The sequence below is a fragment of the Zalophus californianus genome, chromosome 7 (assembly GCF_009762305.2).
Source record: "Zalophus californianus isolate mZalCal1 chromosome 7, mZalCal1.pri.v2, whole genome shotgun sequence".
Classification (NCBI taxonomy): Eukaryota; Metazoa; Chordata; class Mammalia; order Carnivora; family Otariidae; genus Zalophus; species Zalophus californianus.
In genome coordinates this window covers 10396765-10423513 of record NC_045601.1, presented here as the reverse complement: position 1 = coordinate 10423513, position 26749 = coordinate 10396765, and the positions used below count along the sequence as shown (strand labels likewise).

General features: G+C 43.6%; 1 protein-coding gene across 3 annotated transcripts in view; it reads left to right on the top strand.

Moving 5' to 3' along the window:
• Nucleotides 1-351: 351 nt before the first annotated feature.
• Nucleotides 352-26749, top strand: part of ZDHHC14 (zinc finger DHHC-type palmitoyltransferase 14) — a 266206-nt gene continuing 239808 nt past the window's right edge. For 2 of the 3 annotated variants that reach the window (XM_027603530.2, XM_027603528.2), the window contains exon 1: nt 352-803. In XM_027603530.2, coding sequence (XP_027459331.1) covers nt 559-803 — 245 coding nt within the window. In that variant the 5' untranslated portion in view covers nt 352-558. The remainder of the gene's footprint in view (nt 804-26749) is intronic. The other variant, XM_027603529.2, reaches the window with a different exon arrangement.

The following is a 26749-nucleotide window of genomic DNA, read 5'->3' as shown; positions in this document are numbered from 1 at the left end:
CCCAGTTTCCATCGCTCTCTCCTGGGGAGGATCCGCCGCCGGGAGGAAGGATTAGAATAAACCTGGCCGCGGCGCCGAAGTGGCTCCCGAGGAAGCCGGCGCCGGGGCCGCCGCCTCGTGTCCCCTCGGGGCGCAGCGCTCGGGGGTCGGCGGGCCGGAGCCGAGGCGCGGCCCGCGGGCCGAGGGCGGCGGGGCCGAGCGGGCGGCTGTGCGAGGGGGCGGGCGCGTGGCGAGCCGGGGGCCGGCCGGGCGGCCCCTCGCGCCCCGCGGGGCCCCGGAGCCCCGGTACGCGGGCTGGAAGCGACTGAGGACCGGCGCCGCGGGCTGCGGGCGAGCACCGTCCCTCCCGGAGGGGGACCCGGCTATGACAGCTGGACTCCTGCAAGGGTTAACCTGGGTGTCCTCGGCAAAGTTGTCGCCGAGCCGGGAGCCGGCGTAGGGGCCGCGGCGGCGCGGCTCGGGGGGCGGCCGGGCGGCCGGCGGCGGTCGTGGCTCGGCGGGGCCCGCGCGGCCGGGGGGCTTCTGGGGGCGTGCGCCCCCAGCCGGCTGCCCTCGTGGATGCCTCCCGGCGGCGGCGGGCCCATGAAAGACTGCGAGTACAGTCAGATCAGCACCCACAGCTCCTCCCCCATGGAGTCGCCCCACAAGAAGAAGAAAATCGCGGCCCGGAGGAAATGGGAGGTTTTCCCGGGAAGAAACAAGTTCTTCTGCAACGGCAGGATCATGATGGCCCGGCAGACGGGCGTCTTCTACCTGACTCTCATCCTCATCCTGGTCACTAGCGGACTCTTCTTCGCCTTCGAGTAAGTGGCTGCGGAAGCTCCGCGACGCCCTGCTCCCCATGCCTCCCCCGACCCCTGCCCCTCCTTTCTCTACTTTCGTTTTCTAGAAGCCTTATTTGCTGTACATTGTTATATAATGCAGACCCACTTCTCCCTCTTTTCCTTTTGAAGGTCTGTTTGCTCTTTGGTCCCCAGAGATAATGCAGTCCTGGGTCGGGCTCTGGGAGTGGAGAGGGGAGAGGGCACACTTGGAAGGTGGGTGGCACCTCGCAGGTGTCTGATTCTTGGTGCTGTCTCAACTGAGTTTGGAGACTAGCAAGCCAGCCCAGATGGAGCCGTATGTGGGAAGGGAGGATGAGGCGGATTCCTCAGTCAGGCATACATACAATTGACTTCCTTTCTTGCTCACAAGCTATAGGGCATCTTGTTAAGCTCATTTACTAAATCTAGGTACCTTCGCTGAACAGTGAAGAATCTTGGTTATTTCAGGTTTCCAAGTATAGGCCACCCAAGGTGGCCTGGAAGGATAATTTCATTTTTGCATTCTCCTTAGATGGTCACTCTTGATCAACAATTTCTGATTTATCATGAGATTTCCAAACTCTTCACTTTTAAAAAAAGTTTCAATAAAAAATATTGGAAATACACACTTTCTCCCCCGCCCCCATGTTGGGGAACAGGTGAAAGGAGACTTTCTCGGCCTGTTCAGGAAAAGTATGACACTGAATGGTAACGTCTGTTTCCAGAAACAGTACTTTGGGACTTTAGGGCTTTAATTTGAAAAAAGTGCATGCAAGTCTTTGCCGTTTTCAGGAGAATCAAGTTGGCTAGTAGCAACTGTCCTCCTGCCAACTAATGAAAGATCTTCTTATTTATTAATAGATTAGATAAAGTACTTTAACCACATTCCAGAATCAATTTCAATTGCTTTTATTGGGTCCAACATTTGCAACGCAGCTTCTTATGTAATTCCTGGTATCCTATGTACAATAAAAGTTGTAGCTACTCCCCCACTACACCCCCCCCCCGCAAAAAAAACAATACATTTATTGGGGGTTCTTTGCGTTTCCTGTATCCTGCTTATTATGGGGCATGGTACCCGTGGTACTCCATCTTCTGTTGCATAAGGTTAATGAAACCTTTGTGTTTATTTACTTTTGTCTCTGGTAAGTATTAATAGGCTCTGATTTTGTGCCCAGTGTTTGGTATTTCAGTGCCATCTCAATCAGAAATGAATGATCCCTTGACAATGTAATACTTTTCACGTAAAGCCCTCTGACTCTGAGGGGAAACCTTTTGCGTCTGAACATTGTGCTATGATGAACAGTTTTAGCAGGACTGAGTTAGACCAGGTGAGGAGAGAGATCTCAGAGGTAAGCCACGCAGCGCCCCCAGGCCTCACACACAACCCCTCCATTTCTGACTATGCACATTTCCCAGGTCTTTTCCAGAAGTTTAACTTTGGGGCCCATTTGCAACTAGGGTGGAGCCTGTTGGGGGCCTCCAGGATGGGAGGGGGAGGGTATGAACAGGCTTTGGGAATGGCAGGAGAAATGTTCTGTTCCTTCTCTCTTGTTTCCCTTGTCCTGTCGCAGAGGCAGCCACTCATCCTTACAGACCTGGGTCTGAGTCATAATAGATCAGGCACTGGAGTGATGATGCCGTGTGACTGAACACAAATGCCATCCTTCGAATGGTGGCTTTCCTTACAGGTGGCCTTCGAGATAGATAGGATTCACTACGTTCCTAATGTTAAAAATGTTTTGAACTGATCTATATTGGCATTTTTTGCTCTTTTTAGCAATTTTAAGAGTTGGGAAAACGGGTTAATTTTGTGAGCTTCAGCCACAGGTGTGTTTCATGCAAGATGATGAATGTTTCATTTTCTGTGTACGCCCGAATCCCCACTGTATGTTTAGAGATCCTATCTAGTTGTACTTACTGTCTTTTATTTTCTTTATTCAAATATTGCTTTTAAGCAAACCATCGTAAATTCATTTTTCGCCTCTTAAGCTCAGTGTGTGTTTCTTCCAAGAGTTCCCCAAAGTCCTCACTAGTAGGTTGTTAAGGATCTTTTTCTGCATCAGCATTTTGTTAACCAATGACTGTAGGAATAAACGTGTGCTGGGATTTTATTAGGTACTGTTGGTAACTTCCTTTTTAGATAAGCTCTTTGTGTGTGTGTGTGTGTGTGTGTGTGTGTGTGTGTGTGTGTGTGTGTGTGTGTGTATTTGGTCTCCATGAGTGTTGCTTCAATTAGGCAATTTGAAATTTCAAGAAAATAGGCCAGTTCTGGCCTGATGCCTCAGTTGGGAAAAATCACAGGACTGTTCAAACTATAGAATATAATGGTTTGGCTAAGAATAATGTCACTGTGTTGCTTTAAGTTCTTTGTCATTGCTAATGACAAAGTGAAATTAAATTGCTCTGGCCAAATTAATTTGATAGAATCAGAGAAGCAATTAGTTCCATGCATAGGATATGAAATGCCACAGCCTAAAAGAGATCAAGAGAAAATGCCAGTGTTGTCTGCTCACTGCCTGCCTTCCTTCTGCCCTTTCTTTAGGTATTTATTGAGCACATACTATGTATTTGCCTGTTTGGATTAATTTCATGTCTAGATAACTTTAATATTAGTAGATAACTTTAATATTAGTAGAATTCGTGTTCAAACATCAGAGTCCATGTTTCCCCATACAGTTAACAAAAGGCAAGTACAACATTTGAAAAGAAGACACAGGGCTTAGCTTCAGACCTCCTTTTCCTGCAACTCTTCACCTCTCATTCCCAACCTTGAGCAGAGGACAAGGAAGTTCGTCCAAGAGAAAGGGACTTACATTAGAACACAGCCGCAGCTGTTGATACTGCCTCCAACCCTGGGGCAAAGGCAGGGTGGGAATGATTATTCCCATATCGCAGATGAAGTGATAGAGGCATAGAGAAGTGAAATAACGAAGGGTCACACACCAACTAGTGGCAGGGCTTCAGACTGCGAAGCCCATGCCCTTTCTGACCCACGGTTCTGCTCTCCCTCCAAGTATAGAATAGTGCTTAAAGGTGTGGACTTTGGCAGGACAGATCCCAAGATTCTAAACAGAGGTATGACCCTGGGCAAATAATTTGACTTTCTAAGCCTCAGTTTCCCAGTCTGTTAAATGGGATTAATCATATCTACCTTAAAGTGTTATGGAGATTAAATTAAAAAGTACGGTTAGTACAGTGTCTCATACATAGTCAGTACTCCATAAGCAGCACATATTATTAGAGCAAACCTTAGAAGTAGCCTTCCCAGGACTCTCTTTTCTGAGAGCCTTTGAAGGAGGGAGTAAGTGGGTTAATAAGCAAGTATAACAGTGATAGCACATTGGGCTGAAAAAGAATGCAGATCTGTGTAGTTTGCACTTGAAATACAGACCTTTGTATGAGTCTGAGGAGTGGCTTCGCTCTTGCCCCTTTAGAGTGGGAGTCCTGCAGAGAAGTCTGGGATCCTCCTTGTCCAGACCTGAGCAGGAGCCCCGAGGAAGCCTCCAAGAAGCAGGGACTGGATTTCATTTCCATTTTCAGAGCTACCATCTTAGAACCATGAAGACAGTAAAGAACGCTACTAGAAGCCACCTGATGCAACTCCGCTCGTTTTCAAGTCGGGCCGGGCTATGTATTTTGGGACATCTTGTGTTCAGCATACGTACTGATAGAGAATGCTAGCATTTTGTAGCTGTATTCAAGATGGAAGGAAGTTGCTCACAGTGCTGTCGAGACTTGTCACTGCTCCTTGCAGTTACTGAGGGCCTGGTTCATCTGAGACTCACAGCAATGTCCTCATTCTCACATGCCCAGAAGTGCAATTTAAAAAGATCAGTGAACTTTATCAATTTGTGTCTGTTCTTCTCTGACATACACATACTTACAGTCTGTCCTTGTTTCGAGTTGACATTTTGAAAATAAAAAGTCTTTGGTCCTGAACTATTGACATCTCATAGTCTCCGATCACAGGGGCAGAAAGAAGGAGATGAACCAGGCAGCCAGGTGAGGCTGGTGTTTCCAGGAGCGTCGGTGAGATGAGGGGAGGCCTGCTCCAATCTTGGACTTGACGGTCTCCCAGTTCCATGCTGTGGTCACAGACAGTTTGGAGGTGTGACTGGGGCTGAAACACTTGGGAATGCGGACGCATTCTTAAATTTCTCGTCACTAGAAGTCCATTGATGATTTTTTTTTTTTTAAAGCCATATGTTCTCTTCTCCCCTCTCCTTCCATTTCTCCTTCCCACCCTACCTTTGTTTCTTCTTCCTCCTCCTCCTTTCTTTGGCTAATCCCCTCTGAAATAGTTAATGACTAATTGGTAGTCAGTGGGACTAGGGTGATGTTTGCTTTGATGATTGAACAAGGGCCTGTCCCCCATAAATAAAGGTGCTATTTCCAATAATAACTTCTCCCTTATAGATTGGAAAGTCTTTATTATTTAGTAGAAAATGCTACCCTTGTAGCATATAAGGACCCTCTCTTTTCTCAGCTGTCCTATTCAGAACTGCATCAAGTTTTCCACCATCTTAGAAAACCTATGGGAAATGTCCTATCTTCTGGCCAGATGCTGGCCGTGCCGCGCATTGTAGAACACGGAGGGGTTGATAGTAGATGATAGTAGATGACCATCAGGATGTTACCCTGAACATTCCCTATTAACCAGGTATATGGTGTCAAGGACACTTTATAACTCGCTATGGATCCACACAAGAATTTTAGCTGGCTTCAAAACCTTATCATTGGCCTCTTGACATGAGGGCACTAACCCATTCGTGTGTAAGATCTACACACGTAAGTTCCATGAGGATGAGGGAATGTGTTAGTTTTGTTCACTGTTGTACTCCAGTACCTAAAACAGTATCTGGTATATAGCAGGCTCTCAGTGAATATTCGTTGTTTTTGGAATAATGGCAATATTGAAACGCTCTGAAAAATAACTTCCTTGTGCTTTGGTTTTGCATCTTGTAAAGTTGTCAACATTAATAAAATTTATAATTAATAATGCCTTCTAGAACACATTTGCCTTAGAAGCTTTGATTATTAGATGTAATTCTTCTGATTTTAGAATCAGGTCTCATCCCTTTTCAAGTGTGTTAATTGAAGCAGAGGAAATAAAAGGTTTTCTTAGTTACTTAGAAAACTAGTGACAGAGTTGGGATGTTCACTTGGCTAACTAAGACTTCTTTCTAGTTTTTCTTTATTTTTTAACTAAATGCTTTAAGCAACTAAAGCACTCTGTGATGTATAAGAATGTTACCCAACTACCATCAGTTCCTGGAATAATTTCACATTTTATGGGTTCTTGACTTTGGATACTTGAATTTATTTAATAAAACTCTTAAGGATACTGTTGACTCTCAGCTAGTGGAAAGTGATACCAAGTTATACAGAAAGGATGCCTGTAGGTTCCCTAAATAGGGTAATGATGGTCAGTTATTTAATGGGCTATATCTACATAACCTGAAGATTTTTCCTTTGCAGAGCAATGTTGCACGTAATTTATTCATTGCAGAGTTACTGTGTCTTAGCAAGAGAATTTAAATTAAGTGTTTCAGGGAAGTGTTTCTTTTTTTTTTTTTTGTAGCTGAGGTTGTTGGGAAAGGGAGAACACTGGTGGTCAATAGATACTTCTAATTAGCTACATCCAGGAATTTGGATCTGATAAAAAAGTTGGCTCAGGTAAGGGTTGGGGACAATCTTAATGCTTTTGTTTAGTTCTTTACTAAATATAAAAGTTGGTCCCAATTCAAACTAATTTTTATAAACTGGATGATCTTCTACCTCCTCAATTTCTGCCCTTTAAAAAATGTAATAGACTCATACTCATACAGAAGATTCTATGTAACATACATGCAAGTTTTGAAATAAAATACTGTAAAGACTTTCTGTGGAACTACCACTTAACTCAAGAACCACATCAATACGGGGGCTTTTGAATCTACTCACACCCTCTGGGTTTCACCTCTGATTCCTCTTCCTGCCCCTCCCTGAGGTCTTCACCACATGAGCTCAGTCATTATTAATGCCTTGCCTCTTTTTCCTCAAGCTTTCTTAATGTATGCATTCCCAAACAATAGATTGTTTAGTTTGTCTTATTTTCCTGTACAAAAAATGTAAAGAAAAATTTCTTTTATAAAAGCAAGTATAAAAGCAAGTATAACAGTGATACACATTGGGCTGAAAAAAATGGATTCTAGTTTATATATACATATATAAACTAGATATATATATATATATATATATATGAAGTAAAGTAAAGAAATCTTTTATAGATATAAAAAAACCTCCATCTCTGTCTTTTTCCCTCCCTCTCTCAGGACCATTAAAGAGTAAGTTGCAGACACCATGTTCTTTTATATCCAATTTTTTCAGCATTTAATTCTTAAGAAAAGACATTTTCTTATGTAAACACGGTATTGTTAACCCTTAAACAACACAGGTTTGAGCTGCATGGGTCCACTTAAATATAGATTTTTTTCAGAGTACAGTACTGTAAATGTATTTGCTCTTCCTTACGGTTTTCTTAATAACATTTTCTTTTCTCTAGCTTACTTATTGTAAGAATACAGTGTATAATACATATAACATACAAAATATGTGTTGATGGACTGTTTATGTTATCCATAAGGCTGCTGGTCAACAGTAAGCTATTAGTAGTTAAATTTTGAGGGTGTTGAAAGTTATACACCAATTTTCAACTGTGTGGGGTGGAATGGGGTTGGCACCCAACCCCCGTTTTGTTAAGAGTCAACTATAATAGTATCAATTTCAGTAAATTTAATGTGGCTACAACAGTCCATATTCAAATTTTATTGTTAGGTTTAAGTTTATGATCTTGGTATTTGTTTTGTGCATATCTGATATGTATTATTTCTCTTCTAGCCTTCATTTAGGTGAACTGTGTATTTTTAATATTCTATTTTATTTCCTTTAAAAAATTTAGGCTATATTCCTTTGTATTTTTTTTAGTAGTTATTTAAAGATTTTATTTATTTATTTGACAGAGCGAGAGAGAAAGAAAGAGCAAGAGAGGGAACACAAGCAGGGGGAGTGGGAGAGAGGGAAACAGGCTTCCAGCTGAGCAGGGAGCCTGATGCAGGGCTCCATCCCAGGACCCTGGGATCATGACCTGAGCCGAAGGCAGACGCTTAACGCCTGAGTCACCCAGGCGCCCCTTTTTTAATAGTTATGTAAGAGATCAGAATATTCATCTTTATCCTGTTATAGTCTACCTCCAAATAGTAATACTGTACTTCACAACATAGGAAACTTAAAACATTATAATTCTACTTACTTCTCCCACCCTTTGTAACTCTATTGACATATACTGTATACCTGTGTGTTCTGTAAGCCCAGTACTGTTACTACGTTAAAGCTGTCAATAGTATGTAAAATATACCTGTATGAAACAATGATAATTTAAAATAAAACATACCCACATATAAAAGCTAAAAAAATACATTTATACATATATAAAATAGAGATAATTTTAAATGGAATTTTATATTTATCTTTACATATTTACCATTTCTAGTACTATTTATTTCTTCATCTATATCATTTCCCTTTGGCCCAAAGTACTTCTTTTAGCATTTCTTGGTGCAGGGCTGCTGGTGACAAGTTCTTTTAGATTTTGCTTTTTCTGAAAATGTTTGCCTTCATTTTTAAAGGATAGAAGATATTTTCACTGGATATAGGATTCTAGTTTGACAGTTGTTTGAATCAGAACTTTGAAGATATTGGCCCATTGTCTTCTGGTCTCTTGTTTCTGATAAGAAGTTGGTCTTTATTTTTAGCATTTTCCCCTGTGGTATATAATGGGTGAGTTTTTTACCAGCTGATTTTCTCTTTATCTTTTTGTTTGTTTGTTTGTTTGTTTGTTTTCAACAGCTGAACTGTGACATGCCCAAGTGTAGTTTTCTTTCTACTTATATGGCTCAGGGTTTGCTAAGACTTCTGGGCTCTGTGGGTTGATATCTTTCATCAGTTTTAGAAAATTTTCATCCATTATTTCTTCAAATATTTCTTTTGTCCCTCTCTTATCCCATTTTTAAAAATAATCTCTGTGTGTGTGTGTGTGTGTGTGTGTGTGTGTGTGTGTGTTTCAGTTTGAATAATTCTTGTTGCTCTGACTTTGTTTACTGATCCTTTCCTCTGCTGTGTCTTGTTTATGTTAAACCATCTGTAATGTCTTACTTTTTTTTTATTTTGAGCATTTCTATGTGAAAAAATAGTTTTTTATATAAATAAAAAATTTCTATTCTTCTCCTGAAATTCTCCATCCATTCATGTCCATATTTTCCATTGGATCCCTTAATATATATATATATATATATTTTTTTTTTTTTTTTTGTAGTTATTCTAAACTTCTGGCCTAATGATTCCAGCAGCTGTATCATCTCTGGGTCTGCTTCTTTTGGTTATTTCTTCTCTTGACGATGGGTTCTATTTTCTCCCTTTTTTGTGTGTCTCATAATTTTTGATTGCATGTCAGATATTGTGTGTAAAAGAATGGTAGAGAATGCAGCAATTTAAAAGGGCATACCATGCTACTAGTGTGTGGGCTGAGTCAATCTAATTTGTTATTGAAATGGGTGTGGTCTGTACTGAAGCTTTAGTTAGATCCATTTCATCATTGAGTTCAACTGTTTCGAGGGCAGAGACTTTCCCTTCAGCAGGAATTGGGATCTGAATTCTTAAGATTTCTTTATGCTTTATAGCCCAGCCCAGTACCAGCTTACCAACTGTGGAAGATTTCTCAGCCAGTCCATTAGCATTTTGGGTTACTGGGGAGTTTTCTTTGCTTTTAGCCCTGTACCAACCTTCTTCATCTCAGCCCACCTCTCTTGGTCCAGCTGTCTGGCCTCAGCTTTTGGAGGGTTGCTGCAGTGCCTATGGTGAAGGCCTGAAGCGCATTAAGGGAGATTTTCTCAGTTTTCATGCTCTGATCCCTGCCTTACCCTTGGGAAGGTCTTATAGCCCCAGGGAAGTTGCCTCTCAACTCTCCTGCCCTACCCCCTGGCCATTGGTGTACTCTTCTGTGTTTTTGGTGAGGATCTATGGGAAGGAGTTGGCTGGTGGTGCAGACTTACTCTGTGACTCAGGTTCCCTGTATTCTTATCCATGTAGCCATCCATATAGCCATTAAACCTGCTTAAAAATTTACCTACTTTCTCCTTACTCCTGGATGTGGTGGATTCCTGTTCTTCCTGCCACTTCGCTAGGAATGAGAGCAGCTGTTGGCCTTTTTTCTCTTGGGAAGGGCTCAACACATTCAAGCTTCTTTTCATCTTCAGTTCCCTGATATATTTAAAAAAACCGCTTTTGTAGCTAATCTGGCTTGTTCTCATTGTCAGAGTGGGAGTGATTGCTCTTACAACTTTCAGCTTGTGATTTTTCTAACTTAATGTGTTTCTCAGATTCATGTATGTTGTTGCATATATATGTAATTAACTTTTATTGCTATAATATTTGGTTTGTATAAATACACTCAATTTATTCTTCATACTATTTCTAATCTTTCTTTTTTGGACTTCTTGCTGATTCTCGGCATTTACTATCATTTTAAGGGGTAGAATATGCAAAGCTGCCTCTTCATAGGTTTTGATTTCCTAAGTGTGTCCTGGCAATGACTATGATATCTGGGCTCAAATGCTGAGGCCTGGATAACATAATTTAGCATGGGATTCAATCTGTTATGCTTTTATGTGATGGCAAAGTAGTTTTCAAAAGATACATCATAACTATCACCTAATCACTGAGGTTATATACAATTAAGAACAAGGTTTATAGGTAAATGAGATACTTTATCACAAATCTTCATCTACCATTTTAATTTGATGCTGGTTTTTCATTGACTTAAAAAAAAAAAAGTTAACTTTTTGTCCCCCACTTACAATACTTTGAGTGTGGAAGCTCTTCTCTGATCCCATGTTTAGCTTAGATACAAACCCTCAGAGTACTAGTAATGAAGGTTCTGTAACTGACCTCTTCTCATGTGGCTGGTTTTAGTTGAAAGTCCTGATAGAAGGGATTTATGATTGAACCAGCCAGCCCTCAGCTCTTGTAGACTCTTCAGTCTCCCTGGTGCTCTACACGAGAGAGAAAATCTCATTCTCTGCCATGAGCAGTCCCGGAATGAAGAGAGAGGTGACAACTCTGTGTGTGTGTATCCTTTACCCCTGACTCCATTCTTCTAATCTGTAGAAGCTGTGCCATCCTTAATTTAGGCCTATTTTTGCCTCTTCCTCCTTGGCCCTTCACAGCTGGGAGCTAACACACCATTGGAATAGGCTTCCCTGTCTCCCTCTAGAGAATTTTGAGGTAGACTTTCTTTCAACTGTAATGAGACCTTTAATTTTAGAACATTTTAAGCACATTTGGACAGAACACACCATTTTTAAAAATAGGAATACAATAATTTCCATACATCTTCAAACTGAGTTTTAAAAATTGCTGACCTCAAAGTCCATGGGAACCTGGTTTGTTGAGAGCCGTCAAATATGACAAGGCTGGTGACTGATAGAGGAGGGTGTCAGCCAATGGCCCTCTGGGGCTGGATGTGGTTTGCCTTCAGGTAGTCTTATCAGCAGAGGAATGGCTGTCTAACTCACTTGGGAAAGGATTTAAGCTCCTTAAGTCTGGTGTCCTTTCAGGCACTTCTCAAGAATACAGAGAAACAGCTTATTTTGACACAAAACACTGGAGTCTATTAGAGGTGTTTGTTCTACTTGCTGAGATGAGAAATTATTGCCTCTCCTTGTACAGCTAGTAAAAATAAAATGGGTCCCCGAAATGTGTATTCCTGACTACTTTCTTCTACAAAATCTAGTGTCCTTCTTTCTTGTTTTTGTTTTTCCCTTTCTGTCAGTGGTGTAGGGGATTGTGACTACTTTCTCTTTCCTTGAAACCTTTTCTTCCTTTAGCCTGAGGATGTTCATCTCCTGCTTACCATTTTCTTTTTCTTTTTCTTCTGTATATCTTTTGTTTCCTGCTTGCCCTGAATTCATTTTGCTCACCCCCCTTCTCCCTTTCTTACTTTCTCGAGCAAGTTTGAATCATCATGGTGATCCCTCTTGCCTCTTCCAATGTGATTTTCATCTCTTGCTCTCCTTCTCCCTTACTTGGAGCACCAATCTTCAACTCTTAAATTACTCCTGTCTGTGGAGATCTCTTACCCAGGCGTCCTCTGATGCCCAGGGAACAAGGCATTGAGCACCACATGTGTTGTTCCTGGATCCATCACTGTGAGTGAAGAGAATCCCTCCCTGGTACCCAGTACTGCAGTTTCCCCTTTTCTCACGTACTTCAGCCCTTCATCCTCTACTGATCCTTTCCTTTAATGTCTCTTGGGCTTCTTCTTGTGTGTCCATACTGATGTGGTAGTTTTCAAACATATTCATAAAATCTTTAACTCTCCTTCCATTAAAAAAAATGGAGTATAATTCTTCACCCTTTGAATGTGGGTGTGCCTTAGTACTCTGTTCTAAAGAATAGAACATGGCAGAAGTGATGTGTGTGGTTTCTAAGGCTAGGCTGGACATGTGATGAAGCTTTCATCTAGTGTGTGAGTTCTTTCTCTCTCTCACTTGGGACGTGTACCTTTAGAGCTCTGAGCCACCACGTGAGAAGTCTAGCTACATCACACAGAAACTCCCCATAGTACAGAGACCACATAGAGTGAGTCTGGACCATATATAGAGAGGTGCCCATGGACCCCCAGTTCTTTCCGCCCAGCTGTTCGTGTCTTCCTGGCACAGCAGCCAGCCATGCAAGCGAGTGAACCTTCACATGATTCCATCTTCCCTCTTCCCCTGGTCTTTGAGTCACCCCAATGGAAGCCAAATGGAGCAGACATGAACACTTCCTGCCACGTTCTCTCCACATTGCAGATTTGTGAACAAACAAAGTTGTTGTTTTAAGCCACTACATTTTGGGGGAGGTTTATTAGACTGGAAAACTTAACTACCAGAAATTCTCAAATGAAGTGTTGAGACTGTTTTGGAGTATGCAGCAATGAATGTGTGACTAACACTAAAGTTATAGCGCTGTAGCTTGAGAATTAAGAAATTTTTTTTTTTTTTTTTTGGTAACATCAAGGTTAGCTTTTCTCACTGCTCCAATTCCACTGTGTCCTTGAGGAGGAAGGAGTTGCAGCTCAGTTCTGCATCCACAATTGTGCAAGCCCTGGGTCTCCCTTGGAAGAGGTGTTTTTGTTGTAGGGTAGTTTGAGCTCAGTGGTGTAGGTCCTCATCAGCTCACACCTGGACCACAGTCCCAGCCTTCTTTCTCAAATTTTCTTCTGTGCTGTGTTTGTTACATTTATAGTGATAGATTCACACACCCATTGCATGGAAAAGTAAATCCACAAGAAACTGTTGAAATCTGGTGTTCAAAACCTTTCTACTTTCCTCACAACTTATTAAGATAGATGACAGTCTCTATATTCTTTGAGATCGCTCTGCAGACCCATCATCTGTTGATTTTGGAGAGGGTTGAATGTGGAAACATGATCCTAGTATGGACTCCTCTTCAATATTGTTGTGTACTAGGATGCTCATTCTTCCTGGGATATTGAAACCGGGATATTCGAGACCTGGCTTACCTAGCCATACTTCTGATCCACTGAGGCCTTTCTGGTAACAGCCTATGGTTGCCTTGTGTCTGCAGAGCTATGTTGCCCCAGAAGTGGGCAGCTAGACAGCTAGTGACGCCCAGTGATCTGATCTTTTGAGCGGGCCTTAGATGTATATAATCGATGCACTTTATCATCTTGAATCGTACTATTTTGGGGTCTTTTAATGCCATGAATTTCCCATACACACATTCTTGATGACAGATAAGGGCATTTTTGAACACATAAGCCAAAGTCAAGTTAAATTCTGGAGCTATATATAGCTTATTTGTCTTTCTGACCAGGGAGAAGAATTCTTTGCTTGGATCTCACACTTATTAACTCGGTATAAATTTTCCTGCTTCTTTTTAAGATGGCAGTCCATGCAAATCAAATGCCAGAATGGTCCCCACACACGTTCAAGAGGTGCTTACTACTGTATTTAGGAAACACACTGACTTTGTGTTTCTGTTTCTACTCCATTAGCTTTATACATATTTTGTGCAGATATTTCAAAAGGTATGGTCTTGTCTTATATTTTCATTTATTTTTATTTTTAAAGATTTATTTATTAGTAAGAGAGTGTGCGCAGGGGGAGGGGCAGAGGGAGATAATCTTCAGGCTGACTCCCTGCTGAGTGCTGAGCAGGGAGCCCGACATGGGGCTCGATCTCAGGACCCATGAGATCATGACCTGAGCCAAAACCAAGAGTCTGATGCTCAACTGACTGAGCCACCCAGGTGCCCCAAAAGGTATGGTCCTGTCTTTTAAAGGTAAAGAGATACTGAAAGTTAGAGAAGCCTACTCTTTGTCATAAAATTATTCTTTAGTCAGGATTAACATTGAATAAGATTATATACAGGAATTATTTCTTCTTTGGCTCACAATAAAAAAATAGAAGTGAGAAGTATTATTTTTAAAATATATGTCTTTACTGAGCTAGAAAACTATTAACATTTTATTTTTTATTTAAAAGTTGAAGTGGCAACAAAGAGTCCCATTCATTCCTTACTGAACTCTTCCTTCCTCTTGGCTGTGGATGGTTATAGTGATACAAGAAATGGTGGATCTGTTCTCTAGAACATGAGCTTAATATTCTTCTCTAAAGAGGATGTGATCTTTTGGGCTTGGTCCGATCACCCAGAGTTGACCCTAGTTGGTGTCTTCAAGGAAGATCTCAAGCTTTCCTGAATGCAAGCCCTGATCACGCATAATAGGGAGATTTAAAGTGTAGAAATAAGTGGAATTGTTCTCCTGTCTCTTCGTTCTCTCTTTCCTCTGGATAAGTTTTCTATCGCTGCCATAATGGATTGCCACACACTTTGTGACTTAAAATCACACACATTTATTATCTGACAATTCTGTAGATTAGAAGTTGGACATGGGTCCCCCGGAAGGGGGCAAGACCTTGGGCCGGATGTCTTTCTCCAGTCACAGGTGGTTTTCTGAGAGGGACTTGGCTGGAAGCTGATGGATGCCCGGATTCCTGCAGCTGGGGAACAAATGCTTCTGTCCTAAAAGAGTAGACAGTGGGGTGGGGTCCAGAGGGGGTCATCTGCATGGCCGGTGACAGCAGCCACCACAGATAGTGACAGTTGAATGTTGCAGATGGGTCAGCTACCTGGGGGGCCTGACCCAGGCTGTTGGGGGGGGGGACAAAGAGAGGGAATCCAATTGAAACCCACTAGGTCGGCAATAAAAAAAAAAAAAGAGAGAGGGAATCCAGCCTGGCAGGCCACCGATGGGATCGGGGTGGCTCTGGTGACCTGAAGGCATCAGGCAAGGCTCCAGAATAGAGCCTCAAGTGCAGGGGCCTGAGGTGTCCAGGTTGGGGATGTGCTGCTGGGACTGGACACAGTGTGAAGGTGGAGTGGCAGCCTGCTGGCCGGGGAGGGTCCCTCCCTGACCATTAGGCTTTGCTGCTCTGTCTCCTCTGGGTCTGCATCTTAGGGCCTGCCAAGCCAGCCTGCATTTGTGGGGAGAAGGGTGAAGAGAAGGCTGGGATTCAGGCTGAACCTGACCTTTAACTAAATTTCCTTCTCAGTGTGAGACTTTGTCATCCGAAGAAGATTTTTTTTTAATTTTATTTTATTATGTTATGTTAGTCAACCATACAATACATCATTGGTTTTTGTTGTAGTGATCCACGATTCATTGTTTTCATATAACACCCAGTGCTCCATGCAGTACGCGCCCTCCTTAGTACCCATCACCGGGCTAACCCATCCCCCCACCCCCTCCCCTCTAAAACCCTCAGATTGTTTCTCAGAGTCCACAGTGTCTCATGGTTCATCTCTCCCTCCGATGTCCCCCCTTCATTTTTCCCTTCCTTCTCCTAATGTCCTCCATGCTATTTCTTATGTTCCACAGATAAGTGGAACCATATGATAATTGACTTTCTCTGCTTGACTTACTTCACTTAGCATCATCTCCTCCAGTCCCATCCATGTTGATGTAAAAGTTGGGTATTCATCCTTTCTGATGGCGGAGTAATATTCCATTGTATATATGGACCACATCTTCTTTATCCATTCATCTGTTGAAGGGCATCTCAGCTCTTTCCACAGTTTGGCTATTGTGGATATTGCTGCTATGAACATTGGGGTGCATATGGCCCTTCTTTTCACTACACCTGTGTCTTTGGGGTAAATACCCAGGAGTGTAATTGCTGGGTCATAGGGTAGCTCTATTTTTAATTTTTTGCGGCACCTCCACACTGTTTTCCAAAGTGGCTGTACCAACTTGCATTCCCACCAGCAATGTAAGAGGGATCCCCTTTCTCCACAACCCACTGGACAGCCACATGCAGAAGAATTAAACTTGACCATTCTCTAACACCATACACAAAGATAAACTCAAAATGGATGAAAGACCTCAATGTGAGACAGGAATCCATCAAAATCCTAGAGGAGAACATAGGCAGTAACCTCTTTGACATTGGCCACAGCAACTTCTTTCAAGATACATCTCCAAAGGCTAGTGAAACAAAAGCAAAAGTGAACTTTTGAGACTTCATCAAGATAAAAACTTCTGCACAGCAAAGGAAACAGTCAACAAAGCAAAGAGGCAACCCACAGACTGGGAGAAGATATTTGCAAATGACACTACAGATAAAGGGCTGGTATCCACCATCTATAAAGAACTTCTCAAACTCAACACCCAAAAAACAAAGAATCAAGTCAAAAAATGGGCAGAAGACATGAACAGACACTTCTCCAAAGAAGACATACAAATGGCTAACAGACACATGAAAAAATGTTCATCATCATTAGCCATCAGGGAAATTCAAATCAAAACCACTTGAGATACCACCTTACACCAGTTAGAAGGGCAAAAATTGACAAGGCATGAAGATTTTTTAATTTAAATTCAATTAGCCAACATATAGTACAGCTTTAGTTTCAGATGTAGAGTTCAGTAATTCATCAGTTGCGTATAATACCCAGCGCTCATTGCATCACGTGCCCTTCTTCATGCCCGTCACCCAGTTACCCCATCCATCCACCCACCGCCCCTCCAGTGACCCTCAGTTTGTTTCCTATAGTTAAGAGTCTCTCGTGGTTTGTCTCCCTCTCTGATGACTTCCCTTTCAGTTTTCCCTCCCTTCTCCTATGATCCTCTGTGCTGTTTCTTATATTCCACATATGCATGAAATGATAATTGTCTTTCTCTGATTGACTGATTTCGCTCAGCATAATCGCCTCCAGTTCCATCCATGTCGATGTGAATGGATAAAGAAGGTGTGGTATATATACACACACAGTGGAATATTACTCAGCCATCAGAAAGGATGAACACTTACCAAAGAAGACTTTAAAATTGTCATTGTTTTCTTCCCCTATCTTCACCAAAGACAGAATATGGGAGTAATTAGTGATACTCTAGGAAAAGGCTTAAAGAAGTACTCTCTCTTCCAAATCACGGGGGAAACTGTGGAGATGTTTTAGAAGAACGCAGTAGGTTGTACCAAACTGAAGTATTTCTTCTGTATTTTAGAAGAAATATTGTCATTCTTATTTATTTTCCTTTTTTTTTTCATTAGAGAAAGGCATTTTATAGTCCTAATGGTTCCTCTACCAGTAAGGCTGCTCTTGGCAGCTATGCTGAGCAGCACAAAGGAAGGAGAAGAGTCTGACTGTGTGTGCGGTAGACATGAAGGGCAGGTTTGGCAAGTAGCCTGCTTAGTTCCAGAATCTCTGTAGTCTGTTAGGTTCATTCAGCCTCCAAAGAAAAGTGGTTTTCCTTGAAGCCTCTGTTCTAATACATTGATCAACGTCATTAAGACATTTACAGACCTAGGCGATATTCTGGAGGTACACCGAGTTGTCTGTTTCCAGACTGTTTGATCAGTCTGCGCTTTCCTGGTTACCGCACTTGGACTGATAGGAAACACCATCCTTCTGAATGGGGGGAGGGAGGGGCTCCATCTTGTCCCTTCAGACCATCTGGTTTTCCCAACACTTTTCCCATATCTTCCTTAATGAGATTTTCACTCTTCTTTTACTTTTGCTAATATTTCTGGTCCCTTTACTCAAGAAATAACTGTTGAGTACTGCATGACAAACACAGTGTGCCATGTCTTGAGGATTATATGTGTATCATGAGGCACCTCCATGCTGTGTACATTGAGGTGCTCTGGTCTGCTGTCAGGGCCAAGGTCAGTATTTTCTGAGCCTCTGAATAAGCACCAGGCCATGAGATAAGAAATAAAGGTGTTTGCAGCATCTATGAGAAGTAATTGCATGTATACATCTTTTCTTTAGACAGGCAGAGAGCTCTTTGTTAACTTATGTCTTTTTCCCTCTTAAGATTCTTCTTTCAAAGGTAGAAAAGCAGTTTTTGTTATCATTCATATGAAGAAAACGGACTCCCCAGAAGGTTAATGGTTTTGTGAAGAAGAAAGATCTGGAACCAGAAACTCTGCCTTCCACACTCTTTCCACTCCTGGGGCTGGGCTTTTCTACAGGGCTGGAGCCAACCCAGGCACGAGCTCTTCCCACGTACATTTCTTTGCACGGCGCAGCTTTTTTTGAGGCTGTGCCTGATCTTCCCCATGCTCTGTGGACCCCCTCCCAGGGCCCCGGCTTTTGGGATGACCCTGATCCTGATGCCCACACTGTGCCTACTGTGGGTGCAAGGCCTTGGGTGGGCCCCCAGCAAAGACGGGTCGGACTACTCTGCAAAGGGCCAGGAGTGATGCTATCTGGTCTAGGGGAGTTTTGTTCAGAATCAGTTTGGTCGTCACCACTAGGTGACCCTTTAAAAGCCATAAACACAAAGAAGATTCTGGGGCCAACCCCTTTCCCCCCACCACATGTAACTTATATACAAAAATAAATTGCAAATCACGAGACTTTTCCCTTCTAACAATGGCAGAATTCTGAATAAGCTCCCTGAAGCGGGACTTTTCCCAGTCTTCACGCCCTTGCTGTACTGATGTCCGAAGCTGATGTGTGGTCTGCCCTGGGGTAATTTGCAGAGGTCTCACCCGAGAGAGTTGTTGGGATAGAGCCAGAGTGCCAGCCACAGCCCTGAGCCCTTGTCTGTGTCCCACCCAGCCTGGCGTGAAATTGCTCTGCTGTTCCCTAGACCTGCTGTTACCACTGTGCTCCGTGGGGGGCAGCGCTGGGGAGGGCAACTGGGTAGCTCCCGATGTACCCCGCACCCTGAACAGCATCGTTTTTAAAGATTTTATTTATTAAATTATTTGAGAAAGAGAGGGAAAGTGGGCAGAAGGACAGGGACAAGAAGACTCTGCACTGAGCACGGAGCCCGACCTGGGATTCCATCTCAAAGGTACAAACCTCACAGCCCTGAGATCACGACCTGAGCTGAAATCAAGAGTTGGACCCTTTACCAACTGAGCCACCTGGATGCCCCTGAACAGCATCTTTTTTAAACTTTGAGAGGGGCGCCTGGGTGGCTCAGTTGGTTAAGCGACTGCCTTCGGCTCAGGTCATGATCCTGGAGTCCCGGGATCGAGTCCCACATTGGGCTCCCTGCTCAGCGGGGAGTCTGCTTCTCCCTCTGACCCTCTTCCCTCTCATGCTCTCTATCTCTCATTCTCTCTCTCTCAAATAAATAAATAAAATCTTTAAAAAAAAAATTGGTTAAACTTTGAGAGAGTGACCTGCGCCCAGCAGTACATCATGGAGATCCAGGACACACAACACACACACCCACATCCACACACACTTGCACACACACTCTCACAAACAAAAATGGAAATTTCACAAAGCAGCACTTGAGCCCTGTGCCATGAGCTCTATTCTCGTCAACTCTATTGTTTTATTCTAGAATATTACACTTAAAAAATACTTCTGACCCACTGAATTGATTTAATGACCCACAACCTGCAAACTGAGAACCCTGAGCCACAACCTGGCAGGCAGGACACCATTGCTTCCTGCGGACGCCGGGTCCCCACACCTCTCCCGTCTTCAACCCTGTGTGTCCTCCGCCCACACTCCTCTCCTTGCTTTCAGCCATGCACCTATGAGATGTGCAACAACCCATTTTTTCCTGGTCTTACTCAAGCATACTGTGTTATGCAGCCTTCCTGACACTTGAGGTGGGGACACAGCCATGTGACCACAGCGCTCTTCCTCCCATGTCTCCGGCGCTCGCCGTGTGCCCTAGCCTGCTGTGCATGCCTTTCTTATCTGCTGCCCGTGAGCTCACCAAGCCCATGACCTGGCCTGCCGCTCTTTGGTTCCTGTGCACTTGGGGCCAGTGCGTGCACACTGTGGGCACTGAATCAATGATTCTGGAACTGCATTAAAACAATGATGCCCTTGAGCGGAAGGGCCGACCCAAACCTGCTTTTCGGCCGTGCACATCTTCATCCAGATTCCCGTACATGAGTGTTTGCCAGCCACATGCGAAAGCCTTTCTACAAGAGGCAGTGAAATAACCCTTATCAGGAACCCAGTGTTTAGACATAGAGGTCAAAGATGAATAGAAACACTGGCGTTACAAATAATTGACTTCTAACAACTTTCTTTCAGAAGCATGAAAATTTATAAAAATAGGTGCTTCTCAAAATAATGACTTTTTCATGATTAGTGTTGACTCTAGTAAATCTTTTGGCAAAGTGTGTTCTAGAATTTTGTTAGCTCTATACAGGAATCCTTTTCTCTTACTTTTGATCATATAATGGTAGAATGGATAAAATTTCCCCTATTTGACAGGTGAGGAAACGGGCCCAGGAGGCTGGGTGACTGATGGTCACACAGAGGCATCCTGTCAAAGGTAGGGTGAGAATGTGCATCTTCCGATGGCCAGTCTAAGGCCTCCCCACCGTGTCATCCCTTCTTGACATCAGGAAGGTAAGGCAGGTAGCAAAAGGAGGTGTGATGTTCTCCATCCTCCTAACCGTCAATACAACTTATCTTCAATGTGAAATTCTTCTGACCGTTTCTTCTTTCAAACTTTTATTTCTTCCTTGAAAAAAGTGATGAGTAGACTGCTATTTCATCTCTCATTGGAAGATATTAATATTCTCAGGCTGGTGATGTGTATACACTATTGCTTTCTGGACTGGACTTGTTGCATCGTACAATAAAAAGTCATGCTAGGGGCGCTGGGGTGGCTCAGTCGGTTTAAGTGTCCCACTTTTTTTTTTAAATTTTATTTTATTATGTTATGTTAGTCACCATACAATACATCATTAGTTTTTGATGTGGTGATCCACGATCCATTGTTTTCGTATAACACCCCGTGCTCCATGCAGTACGTGCCCTCCTTAACACCCATCACCGGGCTAACCCATCCCCCCACCCCCTCCCCTCTAGAACCCTCAGTTTGTTTCTCAGAGTCCATCGTCTCTCATGGTTCGTCTCTCCCTCCGATTCCCCCCCTTCATTGTTCCCTTCCTTCTTCTAATGTCCTCCATGTTATTTCTTATGTTCCACAGATAAGTGGAACCATATGATCATTGACTTTCTCTGCTTGACTTACTTCACTTAGCGTCATCTCCTCCAGTCCCAACCATGTGGGTGTAAAAGTTGCGTATTCATCCTTTCTGGTGGCGGAGTAATATTGCATCGTATGTATGGGCCACATCTTCTTTATCCGTTCGTCTGCTGAAGGGCATCTCGGCTCCTTCCACAGGTTGGCTGTTGCGGACGTCGCTGCAGCAGCGCCCCACTCTTGATCCCAGCTCACGTCTTGATCTCGGGGTCATGAGTTCAAGCCCAGTGTTGGGCTCCATGCTGGGCATGGAGCCTACTTAAAGAAAGTCATACTTATCTTCACTGGAGTTCATAGATTTTGCCTTAGATCTTATATAGACAAGGAAACATGAACAGAATTCCCAATGAGCACTCTTGGGTGGGAAAGGGTCTTAATATAATTTCTTCAGTTTGTCCCTTTCAGCACACAGCATTTTGATTTGTCACAAGCCATAATGAAAGTAAATAACCTTCAAGGTGAGGAACCAGAGAATACATTTGGTGAAACTTGTGGTCATTTAGTTGGGTTAGAATGAAATTGTCACTGGTATTTATTTTTTTCTTCTATTTTTGACCCTCACCCATCCTGTGCGCCCAGGCGAGGGAAAAACAGCCAATTTCTTTCTTTCCTGTACCATGGACCCACAGCTCCTAGAACCCGTAATTCCTGCACTATTGTTCCCTTCCTGAAGGAATAAAAAGGGTGTGAGGCCGGCCTGAGAACTCTGCCTTCATTTGTCACTCTTCTATGGGGAAACACATTCCCAGTTTCAAATAACTAGGGGGCTGCCTGTTCACCAAAAAAAGAAAGCTCATTTCTTTGGAGCTGATTAGCTAAGGAGAGCTCATTAGCTTAGCTTAGTTTAGCAAGTATGATCTCATTAGCTAATGTGACACCATAACATATACACTGTCAAGCACCAGCATTGGGGAGAATGAAAGGCGGCCGAGGAAGGCGTGCACATCTCCCCGGGCCCGGGCTCCTGTTAGACCAGCACCAGCGTGTGCCCGGACAGGTGCCCTGCACAGCTGGCACAGAGCAGCGTTCCGCATGAGGACATTTCCCTGTGGGGCCTGCCTGTGAGGGCCGGATGCCCGCCAGCGGCTTTCACGGATCATCTTACTTAATCCTCACACAGCCTCGGTCGTAGTTACTGCTATCAGTCCGATTACACGTGAGAAAACAGATCTAGTTCTAGATCCTTAGAGCGTGTTGGCCATAAAAGCTGAAAGTAGCCAATGGGTGTTTTCTAAAAAGAAGTTTATGTTCTCCTATCCTAATCAGGAGGGCCATTGTTCTGTGTTTGTTGCTTTGTTAAGAAGTCCCCCAGTGCTGGCAGAAACTTTAGTGGATATTTGTCAGTTGCTTTCTTGAGAGTGTCTCCATTGTTTTTCTTAAAAGTGCAGCTGTCTGGTCCTCAGTTTTGTCCTCTAAAAATGGGACAGCGGTAGCCTCTGGCAATTTCCTGGCAGCGATCCAAGGAGGGAAGGTACCTGGAGCCTTTCGCGCTGTGCTTGGCTCGCAGACATTCTCTGGAAGTTGGATCCTTTTCTTTGGTTAGGTAGCTTGCTTTTAAATACACTTTTTATTTTAGCATATTTTAGATTTGCAGAAAAATGATGCAAATGATACTAGGTAACTTCTTAGTTCGCTTGTTCGTATTTTACCTCTTCCTCATATGCTTTTTAGCCCTTGATGGATTTTCTTGTCAGGAGTTAAGAGTTAATGAATGAATTCCTTAGGCACTACTGACGTTTCCGAGAATGAGATATACAAACAAATTAGAAGCAGTGGGTACAAACCGATTCTCCCAAATCCGTCGATGCAGAGCATTCGTACACCTATGCCTTCAGAAGTGGCAGAGTCCAGCCTTCGTGAAGCCGAATCTCCTGTTTTATTTATTTATTTTCCTGGCTTATTAAAAAAATAGGCTCTGAGCGGCTCAGAAATATATTATGTTAGGGTCTGAATCTAGAAACATGAAACAAGGAGAGACATCCATCTGCGAACATTTTTGCATCACCGAGATCCAGTGCAAAACCTTCCCCGAGTAGACTCAAAAAAAATTTTTTTTTAATGTTCTTTTTTCTTTGGGACTGTGGGAATTTTGTCAGTAAACCGACAGTCTTAAGGGTGATGATGATGAGGAGGAGGAGGAGAAGGAGGAAAGTACATTATGTAGTTAATAATCATAATACATATATATTTGCACAAGGAACTGAATTTTGACCAATGATTTATGCAAACATAAATGATTATTATTATTATTACTATTTTTTAAGTGGGCTACACACCCAGCACGGAGCCCAGTGCAGGGTGTGAACTCATGACCCTGAGATCAAGACCTGAGCTGAGATCAAGTGTTGGATGCTTAACTGACTGAGCCACCCAGGCGACCCAGTGATTGTTTTTAATAACAGCTTGGCATTGCTTTCACTTTACAAGTGAGGCTGTAGTTCAGTGCTTAGACGTGATGATCGGCCTTATAAATAAAACAGTGTACAAGCAAAGACATTTTGCCATGATCCTGTAATAAATCGGTGTTATGGAGAGGGGCATGCACTGCTCCGTGAAGATGAAGTCTCAGATGGGGTTTCAGTTGAGAATTCTGGATAACTGTTCCCCAGCCCCACCCACCCTGACCACTGTCATCTTTTCCTCTTTGCCCCCCCTTCCTGAACCAGAGATGGTCCATAGGTATTGCTGTAAGTGGGATCATGGTTGTCCTGTTGAGTTTTTGGAGGTTGACAGTCTAGGACACTGAATTAATATGACTTTGGTTGAATATGTTTTCAGAAAAATTTTGCTCCAAGAATTAGATGGAATTTGGCTTGCTGAGTTAGAAGAGGGCATAGTTCCAGACTCAGAAGGAATATCTCTTCAAGCCAGGGGTTCCCCAGCTGAGTCCTGATTGCTCCATCACTAATTCATATGACACCTTCGTGTAAACTTGAGAGCGTTTCCTTCTAGATGGTTTATCTCTAGCTGTCAGATAATTGTCATCATATAAATATTTTTATTAAAACAAAATATTTCTCTCTGCTGGAAAATTATCAAAATAAAGACATAGTTCAATGACGTTTACAATGTAAATAGTGCCCCTTACTTGTAATGCCCTTGTTCAGTGCAAAAACTATGCAACTGAACATGCAGCCCCGCTTCATATTTCTCTAGTCCTTTGCTCTCTCCATCTCTCTGACAATGCTCAGTCCCCACTGAGTCAACTGCCTGAAGTGCAGAAGGGCCTGTGCCTGTCTGCAGGTCACAAAGGGAGGCAGGGAGAAAGGAGGTAGAGTCCTGCTTGCCGGATATCTGGGTATCAGGCATTAATACATGCGTTGGCTTTTCATTGTAGCAGTGCCATTCTCAACCTTGGATTAGCAGTGCCCTGGATATATAATAGTATTTCTATAAATGTAATGTGCACTCATTATGGGCCAGGAATTTTGATATCTATCATTAGTCCTTATAACAAGTGGCCCTATAATGTAGGCAGTTCTTGTGGTTCAGGTGGACACCTAACCTGCAGCCACCCCTCTAGTAAGTGGCAGAAATGGATGTGAACTCCGACCACGGGGCTGCAGAGCTGTTCTCGTCCCTTGTGGACCTCAGCCTCCCCTGCCCCTCCAGCCAGCTCCACAAGGCTGGGCTGCCCTGAGGCCTCCCCCTCTGGCACTGGGGTGGTACGTTGCCTTCCCCTGCCCTGCATCACCTGTGTGTACAGGCAGCAGTCCAGAGGTGGTCTCCGGATAGGGAATCTTACACCTTATAGGCCTCATTTGGATCAAGGTCCAGCCATTTTATATCCTTCCTAGGTTTTGCTGCCCTTCATGAAGCCAGAGTCGCCTGGATGCAAGAGAGCTTCCCAGCAGTACCCCGTAAGGAAAATGAACCCTTAGCGTTCTTCCCGTTATGAAATTAAATTCCTCAAATAATTGTTTTAGACTGCCCAGACCAAGTCATTTTTCCTCTGAGAAGACATGGCAGCTGTCTCAGCCCTAGAGGAGAAGGAAGGGTGGGCTCCTTTGAAACTTACTGTTGGTGCTTTGGCCACATGATTATGATGAAATTGGTGTACCTTCACCCTCGAGAAAGGCGGGCCTGGGTGCTTCAGTATTCATTTAATTACAGTTTGATGGGACAGGCACTTCTTCTTTGCCTGGCCCCATGTCCATATTTATTTCAGGTTGATTAGGATGACGTGTGAACTGAGAGCTAAATAAACTTTGGTTGGGTGGGCCACCTGGCTAAATAAACTCATCACTTGCTTCTCAGGAATCAAGTCATCAGGAAGCAGGTTGTTTTTATGTGAGTCCTCTATGCTCTTGCAAGTACTGTCATGTTGCTAGGAAATATGAAGCTCTTTGTTTGAGAAATGATAATGGTCAAATGTAGAAATAGGCCCAAGAAGGAGTCAGATGTAGTAATGATGACAAATCTTTAGGAAGTCATGTTGTTCTGTGGATGTGGTATGTTGGGTATATCTCCGTTTTATGCACCAGTTTTAGCTAGGATTTGGTCTGCTGTGGATACTAGAAAGCCCCCAAATAACAATGGGTTAATTACGATAAGAGTTTGTATTTCTCTCATAGAAAATGTCAGAGGTTGGCCGCGCAGGCAGGCATAGTGACCCTATGCCACGAGGTCTGCTGAGAGCTGGGCTCCCCCCGGCTCATCCTTCCTTATTCCCTAGGGTGTGACTGTTGTCCTTGTGATCCAGGTGACAGCCAGAGCGCTGGCTATTGCCTCCAAGTTCCGGGCCCAAGGACGTAAAAGAGAAGAAGGGACAAAGAGGAAGCCCTACCTGCCTTCTTTAAGAGCTGCTGTGTGACATCCCGCTTGCATCCCGTTTGCCGGGTCATAGTCCTACCTCACTGCAAAGACAGCTGGGAAATGAGTCTTTGCTTTATGCTTCTGCATGACCCGCTAAACCCTCTATTATTACATAAGAGGAGGCAAACTGTTACCGAGGAACAGCTAGCACTTCCCGCCTCTGCGTGTCTAGGGAAGTGGGCGTGTTGAATCCACACAGAGAGTGGGGGTGCCACCATCTGAGGCAGCGCTGGGTGGGACCTGGTGGGGGGGCTCTGTGGTATTGAGGTGACAGCTCATCAGGTATCTGGTGCTGGAAGCTCTGCTTGGACCCACCTTCCAGAGGCGAGGAGCAGCAGGTTATCCCACGTTGTGGCTCATGCAGCAAGCCCTGAGCCCTCGGGCTCCTTTCTCTAGAAAACAGGGCAGGTAGTGTTCTCTGAGGTGACCTGTTCTCTTCTGGGGAGGCGTTTGACGTGGGGCCTGAGCGCTCCCTTTGGCGCTGGGTAAACATGTCCCTCACTAGATGTTTATTGGGCAGCAGTAGGTCGGGTGGTGGGAGGGTGGT